Below are 12,563 nucleotides of genomic sequence, written 5' to 3' on the forward strand. Positions count from 1 at the left end.
GGTATCCCTGTACGAAAATCATTTGAACAAGATCCTTCATTAATGACTTTTCCATCCAGTTCGATTGCAAGTCAGGTAGAAGGCCATTCTAATTCGGAATATGACGCCACACCAACCAGACAACAGCCTACCAAGAAACTGCTCCCAGACAGGAAGAAAGCTGCCAGGGATCGAGCAAATGAAAAACTAGTGCAGTTCATTGTCAAGGCCAGGGGAGTGGAGAAGCACCTTCAAACTGTAATTAAAGGGAAAAAGCACTCCAAGTGGCTTGAGGAGTTCAAAACCCGTACCCGCAACTCGAGTGTTATTGACACCTACCTTGAAGACGACTGGCAGGTGGACAAAGTGATCAACTATCTAAAAAGCGTCTATGAAATGAGTGTGGGCACAGAGCTGTTGGTGGATTGCGAGAGGTCCCGCTTTATCCTGGATGTCCTCTTACCAGAGGTGAGTTTTAACTGAATTATATGAACTGCATTGTTCGAGCCTCATTGATTTGCCTTGATGGAAAGGAAATAAAACTATAAAGCACTCTGTTTAAAAAAAAAAAACTGAAAAGAAAAACTACTGAAGCATTCAGAATAAAGGAAAATTGATTTACAGTCTCAGCTGTATAGTTAAACACAGTGGAAACAGGCCCATAAGCCCAACGTACTCACACTAGACCCACTTGCTTGCGTTTGGCCCACATCCCTCTAATCCTGTTCTATCCATGTACCCGTCTAAATGCTTAAACTTTGTGATAGTACCTGCCTCAACTACCTCCTACGGCAGCTCGTTCCAGGCACCCACCACCCTTTGTGTGGAAAAGGTTGCCCCTCAGGTTCCTGTTAAATCTTTCCCCTGTCACCTTAAACCTATGTCCTCTGGTTCTTGAATATGACCAGACTTTATCATTAGTTTCAGTAAGCTGATGCTTAGGTTAATTTACAATTACGTTCACTTGTTCTCATGTTTGAAAGACTGAATAGAGCATTTAACTAGAACACAATGTCTGTCGAACATGATGCCAAGACCAGCACTTGCCTGCCTGAACTTAATCCATATCCCTCCATTCCCTACATATCCATATGCCTATCAAAAAGTCTCTTAAATGCCACTATCATATCTGCCTGTACTACAGTTCCCAACTAAGGGTTCCAGGCATTCACCACCACTTGGGTTTTTAAAAGAAAACGTGCCCCGCACATCTCCTTTAAACTTTGCGCCCCCTCACCTTAAACCTATGACCTCAAGTATTTTTTTTCTATCTTGGGGGGGGTGGGGGGGAGGTTCTGACTGTCTACCCTATCTATGCTCCTCATAAATGTTATGCACTTCTATTAGTTCTCCCCACAACCTCTGGCATTCCAGAGCAAACAAAATCAAGTCTGTTCAACCTTTCCCTGTAGCTAATATTCCCTAATTCAGGCATCCATGTGGTACAGTTAAAATGATAAAAACTGATATGGTTTATATGGAGAAGCTATTTCTAGAGGAAATTAATAGCAGGACAATTTGACTGCAGGAAGCATTTTTTCACACATGGTAGTGGAGGTTCTGAAATTCACTCAAAAGCTGTTTGCTGAAATATTTTTTTAATTCTGCACACCAGGTCAATGCTGACGAGCAGTATTCATCCCATTATCTAGCACATGGGCAATGCAGGTGCTCATCTAAACACTTCTTAAATGCTATCAATTACTCATCTTCCATCGCTTTGTCGGGCAGTGTGTTCCAGCTACTCATCACACTGGATGGAAAAGTGAGATCATATAACTTGTGCTAAGCAGAGAACTAAAATGTTTAACTTTAAAAAACATACTGAAAAGATAGTGTAGTCGTGGCTTTATTAACTGGAGCTCTGTGGCAGGCAGAAGCATTGCAATTGGATGAGAAGAAAAGTTCATGTTATTGGGGCAGAATTAGGCTTTTTGACCCATCAAGTCTACTCCGCCATTCAATCATGGTTGATTTATCTTTTCCTCTCAGCTGCATTCTCCTGCCTTCTCCCGCTAACTTAATTCTTCTGAGAATTGAGTCTTTGAAACTTCCACAGGAAGTGGAGGCTTTTACATAAAAATTACACAAAGAAAATTACTGACCATCATACAATGTTTAAGAAAGAACTGCAGATGCTGGAAAACACAAACGTAGACAAAATAAAGCTGGAGAAACTCAGCGGGTGAGGCAGCATCTATGGAGCGAAGGAATAGGCGACGTTTCGGGTCGAGACCCTTCTTCAGACTGATGTCGAGGGGGGGTGGGGGCGGGATACAATAGTATAATAGTACTCTACATATCTTTAAATTGCTGAACTACATGTTGTAGCAGCAGATTTTCATATCTTTCAGGAAATTAGCATGCGAGCTCACTCACTGAGACCTTCAGAGCTTCTTCACAGATATAGCTTCAAAACACAGTCTTTTGATGGATAAATGCTTTATTGGTGATAGAAAACAGTAAGATACATCCAAATTTCTTCCGACATTACTACAATCTTCATCGAACTCCAGCTTATTACTTTAAACATTAGAAAACTCCTCGTGTCTCCGTAACACTGGAATGATCTCCTTTAGATCTTGCATGGATCCCGCATGGTCGAAGGGTTAACCCTCCCCATCGTCTCTCCAAACTAATCTAAAAACTAAACTTCTGCGCAAGCATCGAAGCTCCTAACACGCCCAAAAACACGCCATAAATCCCACCCACAATATAACGGGCAGTCTAAAATTTAAAGGCACATGCCATCATCAAATACATGCAAAACAGGCCAAATGGCCACTACACATGTCATTTCAATAGACAATAGATGTACAGGAGTAGGCCATTTGGCCCTTCGAGCCAGCACCGCCATTCAATGTGATCTTGGCTGATCATCCACAATCAGTACCCCATTCCTGCCTTCTCATATCCCTTGACTCTGCTATCTTTAAGAGCTCTGTCTAGCTCTCTCTTGAAAGCATCCAGAGAGCCAGCCTCCACCGCCCTCTGAGGCAGAGAATTCCATAGACTCACAACTGTGTGAAAAAGTTTTTCCTCATCTCTGTTCTAAATGGCTTACCCCTTATTCTTAAACTGTGGCCTATGGTTCTGGACTACCCCAACATCGGAAACATGTTTCCTGCCTCTAGCGTGTCCAAACCCTTAATAATCTTATATGTTTCAAAAAGATCCCCTCTCATCATTCTGAATTCCAGAGTATACAAAAGCCCAGCCGCTCCATTCCATCAACATATGACAGTCCCGCCATCCCGTGAATTAACCTGGTGAACCTATACTACACTCCCTCAATAGCAAGGATGTCCTTCCTCAAATTGGGAGACAAACTGCACACAGTACTCCAGGTGTGGTCTCCTTAGTGAAAACAGACTTGCCACCTTAAATAACAATATTTGACACTGCAATTGTGTAAGGTACGTACATTGTGAATGGCTCGATTGTAATCATGTATTGCCTTTCCGCTGACTGGTTAGCACACAACAAAAGCTTTTCACTGTACCTTGACACTAAACTAAACTATAAACAGAATCCAAGCAAAAATCTGCAAAAATAAGTGACCGCTCAACATAATGTACCAAATCTTTAAAGAGGATGTTACTGCTAATTCGCCTGTATGTCCCTTGTGTATAAACATAAATAAACTCTTTTTTTTCATACATCTTACGTAGTGCTTGAAATAGAATTTACTGTTGGGGCTTTTTTTTTCTTAAAAGCAAAACAACCTTAAATGGGTTTTTCATAGAATTTTAGTCTAGGCTACCATTTAAACAAAAATGACTATTCTAAACATGAAAAAAACCCAATTCAATTCGTTTTCACTAACATCTCTGTTCTGGATACCCAAGAATCTCATTAGGTTCAACAGAACCTTTGGAGACGAAAGACTGAGGAGATTTCTATTTACTGGCCTACTTCATTAGATCTCTTGCTTTCATACCTTCCACTCTGGGACAAAAAGTGTGAATGAAGGTGAAACTGCTTTACTGCTAGAGTAGTACGGCAATTTTATTGTTCAAGTTTCAAAATGTTCAAAATCCAGCAGCAATGTTCCAGGAGATGTTTCCCCTCTGCTCCCTTTCATCCCTCCTTTTGATTTTAGGTTTATTGCAATTCAGGACATTTTCTATGACGGCATCGGAATTTAATGTCACTAACAGAGATCTCCATGCCAACGTTCTGCCATTCACTTCTCGAAAGTTTTCACTAGAATTTCAGTACAACCGTAATCCAATAATTCCATAATTTCATCACAGTCACCATCTTTACGCACACAAAATCCTTAAAGTTACCTCACATGGCCCTTCAAACATGGCGAGTAGTTTTCAGAGCGGGTGAGGCAGCATCAATGGAGCGAAGGAAATAGGCAACATTTCGGGCTGAAACCCTTCTTCAGAAACGTTGCCTATTTCCTTCGCTCCATAGATGCTGCCTCACCCGCTGAGTTTCTCCAGCATTTTTGTCTACCTTCGGTTTTCCAGCATCTGCAGTTCCTTCTTGAACAAGGAGCAGTTTTCACCACCATTTTTGCCATATTCACTCTTCACCTGCTTTCATGCATAAGACACATTTAAATAGTTGTTTTGTCAATGGAATATTTTGACTGACAATCTTGAATCATTGATCAGTCAGCCTTGAAGTCACTCTGGTACTCCTTTTTAGCATTGTATCATAGCTTATGAAAAATAACAAACATATTCAAGATTTTCAGCCAAAATATTCCAACAATAGAGCTTTTTAATCCACAGACTGAATAAATCTTGTTACATTGGCAGAGAGAAAAGTAACAAATATTTCCATTCACATGTTATTATGCAGGAAGGTTTGCACAGCAGTTATCCAACACAACCTCTATATCTTCAGACAGGAAAGAGACAAGATGCTGGAGTAATGGTAGATCGGGCAGCATCCCTGGAGACCACCAGTAGGTGACGCTTCAGGTGGGCATCCTTCAGATTGAAGTAGAGCCCAGATACAAAACGGCACCTATCCATGTTCTCCAGGGATGCTGCCTGACCTGCTAAGTTACTCCAGCATTATGTCTTTCCTTTGTAAACCAGCATCTGCTGTTCCTAGCTTCTACATTTATCTTCAGGCAGTCCCCTTTAAATAAATGTTCTTTTATGCTTGGTACAAATATATCATAAAACCGCCAAACAAGTTTCTGCTTCCATCCAGACATTACGTTGAGATTTATGATCAGCAAGGAAATAGGTGGTGCCTTTTGAAATAAATTTGCTTTGAATACTTCCCAACGACAACTGATTTCACTCAGATGCTTCCTGTGACATTCACACACGTGGTCAAGCGATCTTTGATTTGTTTAACCCAGGACAGAACTATTTTGTTCACTTCAACTAAAGTTGTTTGGAAGGCGGAAATACATTAACCCTTTTGCAGTAGGGTTACAGATTTGCTCATCAGTCAGGTCGTGTTCACTAACTGAATTCTTAAATGTTTCATAAAATTCCTCTGCCATCATATTGCCCGATTTCTGTTGGCTTAGTCTTCAAGACGTACCGCATCTCAAAGCTAATAAACTGTCCTTGAGAAAAGAGACACAACTCTATCATTTTTTTCTTAATTCCTTTGCATTTTGCACTAGCAATGGCCCTGAGATACAAGCCCTTCATCTATGGAAAATTAGCCATATAAAGCAGTCAAGATTATCACACTTCACTGTATGCATTGCCTGACACTTCTCAACATTTACCACTGTTTGAGAAGAGCTCTAAAGTTTGGATTTTATGTGAAAATTGTTTCACAACAACATTGATTTTCACTCTTTTTCCAGTCCTTCACATTTCCTTTTATTGTTGGAAGAGGCTATTCCCCTTCTTATTCAACATTGTAGATGGATGGGGGAAACACTGTCCAGTTTATATAATGCAGTTGGTAACCATTGTCATTCATAAACTCCCATGAGGCGCTGCGAATGGGCTGCTGTTCAGAATATGAACCAAATCGTATCAGTACCCGGCAAGCCAGATTAAAATTCCTGTTTCTGAAAAAATTATGAAATTATTTAATATTCTTAGAAATATTTACTAGTTGCATGTGAATTCCTCTAGCTGGTTCTGCTTTCATTCAAATTATTTCCATAAAGACTAGGGAAACAATTTGAATGAAAGCAGAACCATGTGGAGGAATTATAGACTATGAACTGTGGGAAATACAGTAATTGCAATGTAGAACTAGTACAATTTGAAGTTTTATTTCTTAATATCTGGATGTAATGAGGCAAAACTAGATTCCTTTAATAATTTTGTCTTTTGAGTTAACTACTTTTGCTGTTTTGGGTGGTAATTCCCCGGGAATCTTGCGTGAATTTTGATAGCATTTGTCAGCCGCCTGAAACTTATATCTAGTGCCATCTCTGCTTGTCCCACAACCTCGAACAAGCATACAGAGCCCGATGGTAAGGAGCGACACAAAATTGCTGCCTGACGGCGAGACGTGGGTTAGATTCTGACTGCGGGTGCTGTCAGTATGGAGTTTGTACGTTCTCCCTGTGACCACGTGGGTTTTCCCCAGGTGTTCCAGTTCCTCTCTTATCCGAAAGACGTTCAGGTTTGTAGGTTAATTGGCTTCCGTAACAATTGTAAATTGTCCCTCGTGTGTGTAGGATAGTGCTAGTGTGCAGGATGATCGCTGGTCGGCACAGACTCGATGGGCCGAAGGGCCAGTTTCCTCGCTGTGTCTCTTAAGATCTAACTTATCATTGTCTCAGATGATGTAATCTAAAGTCTCACACTTTTCTATGACACTGGTGCTCATTGAGTCTCTCCCCACCCCTTCCTCAGCACAGCAGAAATGTGACTATTTTGATTTATTTTCTTCACAGGATGCAGGAGTTTAGGTTAAGATTAACATTTATTCCCTATCCCCAAATGTACTAGGTGGCTTGACAACCTTTTCTCCACTGAATCACTTAAAGATCACAAATATAGCCCAGAAAGAATAAGGATGGCTTAATAAAAAAGTGCTGGAAGATATTATCTTTGTTCTTTCCGTTCTTGCCTTCTCCATCACCTGCGCAGCTGAAAACTACTTGTCTTCTCTTTCCTGTTTCTGATAAAGGTTCATGAAACTGAAACATTACTGATTCCCTTTCCACAGATGCTGCCTTACCTGCTGAGAAACCATTATCTGCTTTCCACAGTTTTTAACTTTCAAAGATGGCTGCATTATTCATTCTGTTTTAAAGAACATTAATGATTCATTTGTGTTTCATTGCATCAACTTCATCTCAATTACTGGCACCACGTTTTGTATTACTGAACGTATTTACTGAACTGGAATAAAATGTCCCAATTACCTTGATGCACTTTGATCTTGTACCTCTAGATAATCATTCCTGTAATCTAGGTTAATGGTCCGGTTTGATTCGTCCCTATTCTACGATCACCAACTCCTTCTCCACTGCCAAGCACCATCATGGAACTAAAACGCTGTTATCTTTCAATACAGGCCATTATTTGTGCAATTGCAGAGGTGGAACAAATAAGCATCAAGAAAGCAGAGGAAAAATATATGAAAGGACCTCTTCACAGCGAAAGGTAGGAGCCACTTGTGTAATCCAAGCACGTGTGAAATGTTAATTACTTTATCTAATGAGTTCTTCACAGAGAAGACACTTAGTTTTCATCAACCCACGTGCCCAATTTGATCTCTTCAGACATAAATCAGTGGCCCAACAAGTCCATTATGTTTTATGAAGTGTGGTTGTACTGAGTCGAAAGAGCAGGAACTCGTGAAGTTAAGGAGAGCTGCTTGGTACTAATTAAGAGAAAATATATTTATAACATTATTTAAGCATTAATTTAAAACTTCAATGATACTAAGGCTTTAAAAAATGAGGTTGATCAATCAGGGTAACTTTATAAGACTCTCAAATGGAAATAGCGATGAAATGAAAGATTTCTTCGATCATGGATGAGGAGCTAAGACTTATCATCGTAATTTATTAGCCAAGCATGTTTTGTAACATACGAGGAATTTGATTTGCCATACAGTCATATCAAAAAAGCAACAAGACACACAACTACACAACATTTTACATGAACATCCACCTCACTGTGATGGAAAGCAATAAAGTCTTATGTTCTTTCCTCCTTTTTATCCCGCGGTCGGGGGAGTTGAACCATCCGCAGTCGGGGCGAACAAAGCTCATAAAGTCGGTCCCTAACCAGGGACTGCGAGCTCCACGATGTTAAAGTCCACAGGCTCCTGCGGTTGGAGCTCCGGAAGTCGATCCCTGACAACGGGATCGCAAGCTCCACGGTGTTCATTCACAGTCCCCGGGAATAATACAGAAGGTGCAGGATCAGTTCATTCCAAAGAGGAAGAAAGATTCCAGGGGGAGTAAGGGGCGACCGTGGCTGACAAGAGAAGTCAGGGACAGTATAAAAATAAGAGAAGTATAACATAGCAAAGATGAGTGGGAAGCCAGAGGATTGGGGAACTTTTAAAGAGCAATAGAAGATAACTAAAAAGGCAATACGGGACGAAAAGATGAGGTACAAAGGTAAACTCGCCAAGAATATGAAGGAGGATAGTAAAAGCTGCTTCAGGTATGTGAAGAGGAAAAAATTAATTAAGGCCAAAGTTGGACCCTTGTCGACTGAAACAGGTGAATTTATTATGGAGAACAAGGAAATGGCAGACGAGTTGAACAGGTACTTTGGATCCGTCTTCACTAAGGAAGACACAAACAATCTCCCTGATGTACTAGTGGCCAGAGGATCTACAGTGAAGGAGGAACTGAAGGAAATCCACATTAGGCAGGAAAGATTGATGGGACTGAAGGCTGATATATCCCCAGGGCCTGATGGTCTGCATCCCAGGGTACTTAAGGAAGTGGCTCTAGAAATCGTGGACACATTGGTGATCATTTTCCAATGTTCTATGGATTCCGGATCAGTTCCTGTGGATTGGAGGGTAGCTAATGTTATCTCACTTTTTAAGAAAGGCGGGAGAGAGGAAACGGAATTATAAACCAGTTAGCCTGACATCGATGGTGGGCAAGATGCTGAAGTCAATTATAAAAGATGAAATAGCGGCACATTTGGATAGCAGTAGCAGGATCGGTCTGAGGTAGGATGGATTTACAAAGGGGAAATGATGCTTGACTAATCTTCTGGAATTTCTTGAGGCTGTAACTAGGAAAATGGACAAGGGAGAGCCAGTGGATCTAGTGTACCTGTATTTTCAGAAAGCATTTGATAAGGTCCCACATAGGAGATTAGTGGGCAAAATTAGAGCACATGGTATTGGGGGTAGAGGGCTGATATGGATAGAAAATTGGTTGGCAGACAGTGACCAGTGGGGTACGGCACGGTTCGATGCTGGGACCGTAGCTATTTACAATATACATTAATGATTTAGATGAAGGGATCAAAAGTAAAATTTGCAAATTTGCAGAGGACACAAAGCTGGGTGGCAGTGTGAACTGTGAGGAGGATGCTATGAGGATGCAGGGAGACTTGGACAGGTTGGGTGAGTGGGCAGATGCATGGAAGATGCAGTTTAATGTGGATAAATGTGAAGTTATCCACTTTGGTGGCAAAAACAGGAACGCAGATTATTATCTGAATGGAGTCAAGTTGGGAAAAGGGGAAGTACAACAAGATTTCGTTTGGACCTCAAGGGGTCCAAATGACAAATAAATTGTATTGTATTGTATCTGGGGATCCTTGTTCATCAGTCACGGAAAGTAAGCATGCAGGTACAGCAGGCAGTAAAGAAAGTAATTGGCATGTTGGCCTTCATAACAAGAGGAGCTGAGTATAGGAGCAAAGATGTCCTTCTGCAGTTGTACAGGGCCCTAGTGAGACCACGCCTGGAGCATTATGTGCAGTTTTGGTTTCCAAATTTGAGGAAGGACATTCTTGCTATTGAGGGACATGGAAAAAGTTGCATCTCCGTGGAGGAAAGAGATTTAAAAAGCTTCCCCCACCCCCCACATAACACAAAACTAAAAGTACACTCAAACACATATTTTACAACAACCTAAATACAACAAAGAAGGAAAAAGATGAGACAAACCATTGGAGAGGCAGCCATCGTCGGCGCCACCTTGTCTGGTATTTTATACATGTTTCCTAATGCATTCACATGTCCTATAGGACTGTATCCTAAACATATGAGGCTCTGTTCCTTCAATTTGCATGTGGCCTCACTCTGACAATGGTGGAGGCTCAGGCCAGAAAGGTCACTATGGCGAGGGGAGTTGAAATGGTTGGCAACCGGGACATCCCGTAGGCCTCAACGGACCAGCGAAGCAGTCACCCAGTCTAAGTTTAGTCCCACAGATGTACAGGAGTCTACATTGGGAACAGCGGGGCCAGTAGATGAGATTAGAGCTACATGTGATCCTCTCTGTCTCACATGAAAGAACTGTTGGGGTCCCTGGAAGAAGTTGAGGGAGGAAGTATAAGCACAGGCGTTGCATCTCCTGCGGTTGCAGGGAAACGTATCCGAGGAGGTGGTAGTTTGGGTGGGAAGGGATGAGTGAACCAAGGAGTGGAGGAGAGAGCAGTCTCTGCAGAAGGCGGGAAAGGGGTGGAAATGGGAAGATGTGATTAGTGGTGGGATCCCATAGGAGGTTACAGAAATGTCGGAGGATAATGTGTTGGATGCGGAGGCTGGTGGAGTGATAGGTGAGGACCAGGGGAACTCTGTCCTTGTGTCTGCGGGGGGGACAGGGAGTGAGAGCAGAACTATGAGGCACAGAGAAAACGCGTTTGAGGACCCAAAATGCTGGAGTAGCATTTCCGTCTGAAGAAGGGTCTCAACCTGAAACATCACCCATTCTTTCTCTCCAGAGATGCTGCCTGCCCCGCTGAATTACTCCAGCATTTTGTGTATCTTCGGTTTAAACCAGCATCTGCAGTTCCTTCCTACACGTGAGGACCCCATCTATGACAGATATGGGCAATCCCACATTCCCTTGTACCCTTCCTCTGATGCAGTCTGGTGTATATGCATTGTCTGGTAAAAATGATCAAATCTATTTGCCATGTACCTTGAACTTTCCTGGGTTAAGAAAATAACATTGTAAACCTTTTCACTTATTTTGCAGGGAAGTTGAGCATTTTAACAAGGAGATTGAGAAAGAAATGAAGCTGAAGCAACGCCATTTGAATGAGGAGGAATCCAGAAGCTAAAGCTTTTATTCTTAAAATGAAAATATTTGTATATAAAAAGGGAATGAAATCCCTTATTTTTGTGCAACAAAGTCATGTGATTTTTGATAGCAAGATTTGTGTTATAAATTGTTGAAATCAAGGTTGTACAACTAACTTGGGGGCTAAAGTCTTGTAAATATCCTATCAGAGGAGGATTAGTAATGAGAAAAGACTTCAATTAAACCTGAAGATTTTATATTTTTTTCTAAATTTTGAGTGACAAGCCATAACATTTCACAAAACTTGATGTTCTTGCAAGTGCAGCATAAATTGAAATCATTTTTGTTTCCATTCTCTTATGCTCAGTATTAATGAATTGTTGATGTATCTGCTTATGAGCAGTATTAATATTTCCTCCTGGACTGAAACATTGATTTTAGAAGGCTTTAATCAATCGTGAAATGCAAATGCTACTATAGGAAGGCAGCGCACAGGCAATAATCTTGCATTTGGAGACACGTCTGGTACTTTGTCATCTCCGCACAGTGACAGTTGAACATGCTGTTATTTCTTTGTTGGTTGCTAATGTTTTGAGTTGTCAAAATGTTAACGAGAAGTAATGCATGTTATATTTCAGTAACGTTTCGAAAATGCATACCCCATTCTGTTTTTAACTAACGTTCAGTTTGCCAGTTTCAAATTAAGACTGCATGTTACACAGAGACCGACCGCTCAATTTGGTAACAATTCGATATTTGCACAAGCCTGCTTCCAAACTTTATCAAATTGACACTCTTATGTGGATTCGCAGGTGTGACATCAACTGAACTTTTTAATCTTGAGATTGCAACAATTTTCTTTGTTCATGTAAAGTTTTCTTTATCCATGTAAAGTTTTTTTTAAGTCAAATGGATTCCTGATTATTTGAAATTGTATTTCATAATCTATGTCTGGATCCGTCAACATGCAATGTTTTAAGAAAAATCTAAATTCTGCATTGACTGTGTTTTAATTTGGTGTGATGTGATCTATGGGATCTATACAGAACTACTTCTGAAATTAATCATGAAGTTTCCATAGGCCTGACATTCTACTGACCATATACAGGAATGGGTTGTCTAATATATACATTTAGAATGCCTAGTTGCTGGCTATGCTTCTGGCCGTCGTAGATTTCTGAGCCAGGATTTCTTTGCTAGCTTATGTGATATTTGGAATTATATCTGGTGAGAACAGCAAGAGTGCCCATTGACTATTACATCAGATCAGCAATGGGAACTCCGAACAGAAACAGCTCTGAAAAATAAGCATTAATTTTGAATTTTGTTGTACATGTTACACAAATGTATTATTGCAGACTGCCATTAATTGGGACAAAAATTGGAGTAGCCAAGACAACCTTGATGTCTAAAATTTCTAACTTGTTTTCTCGATTTGTGTTACTGCACAATTAGT

General features: G+C 40.8%; 1 protein-coding gene across 5 annotated transcripts in view; it reads left to right on the forward strand.

The window, feature by feature from the left end:
* pwwp3a (PWWP domain containing 3A, DNA repair factor) overlaps positions 1-12,105 on the forward strand; it is a 61,435-nt gene extending 49,330 nt beyond the window's left edge. For all 5 annotated transcript variants that reach the window (XM_033046459.1, XM_033046461.1, XM_033046462.1 and 2 more), the window contains exons 12-14: positions 2-447; positions 7,450-7,538; positions 11,063-12,105. In XM_033046459.1, coding sequence (XP_032902350.1) covers positions 2-447; positions 7,450-7,538; positions 11,063-11,147 — 620 coding nt within the window. In that variant the 3' untranslated portion in view covers positions 11,148-12,105. The remainder of the gene's footprint in view (position 1; positions 448-7,449; positions 7,539-11,062) is intronic.
* Positions 12,106-12,563: the final 458 nt, after the last annotated feature.

This window comes from Amblyraja radiata, chromosome 29 (genome assembly GCF_010909765.2).
Source record: "Amblyraja radiata isolate CabotCenter1 chromosome 29, sAmbRad1.1.pri, whole genome shotgun sequence".
Classification (NCBI taxonomy): domain Eukaryota; kingdom Metazoa; phylum Chordata; class Chondrichthyes; order Rajiformes; family Rajidae; genus Amblyraja; species Amblyraja radiata.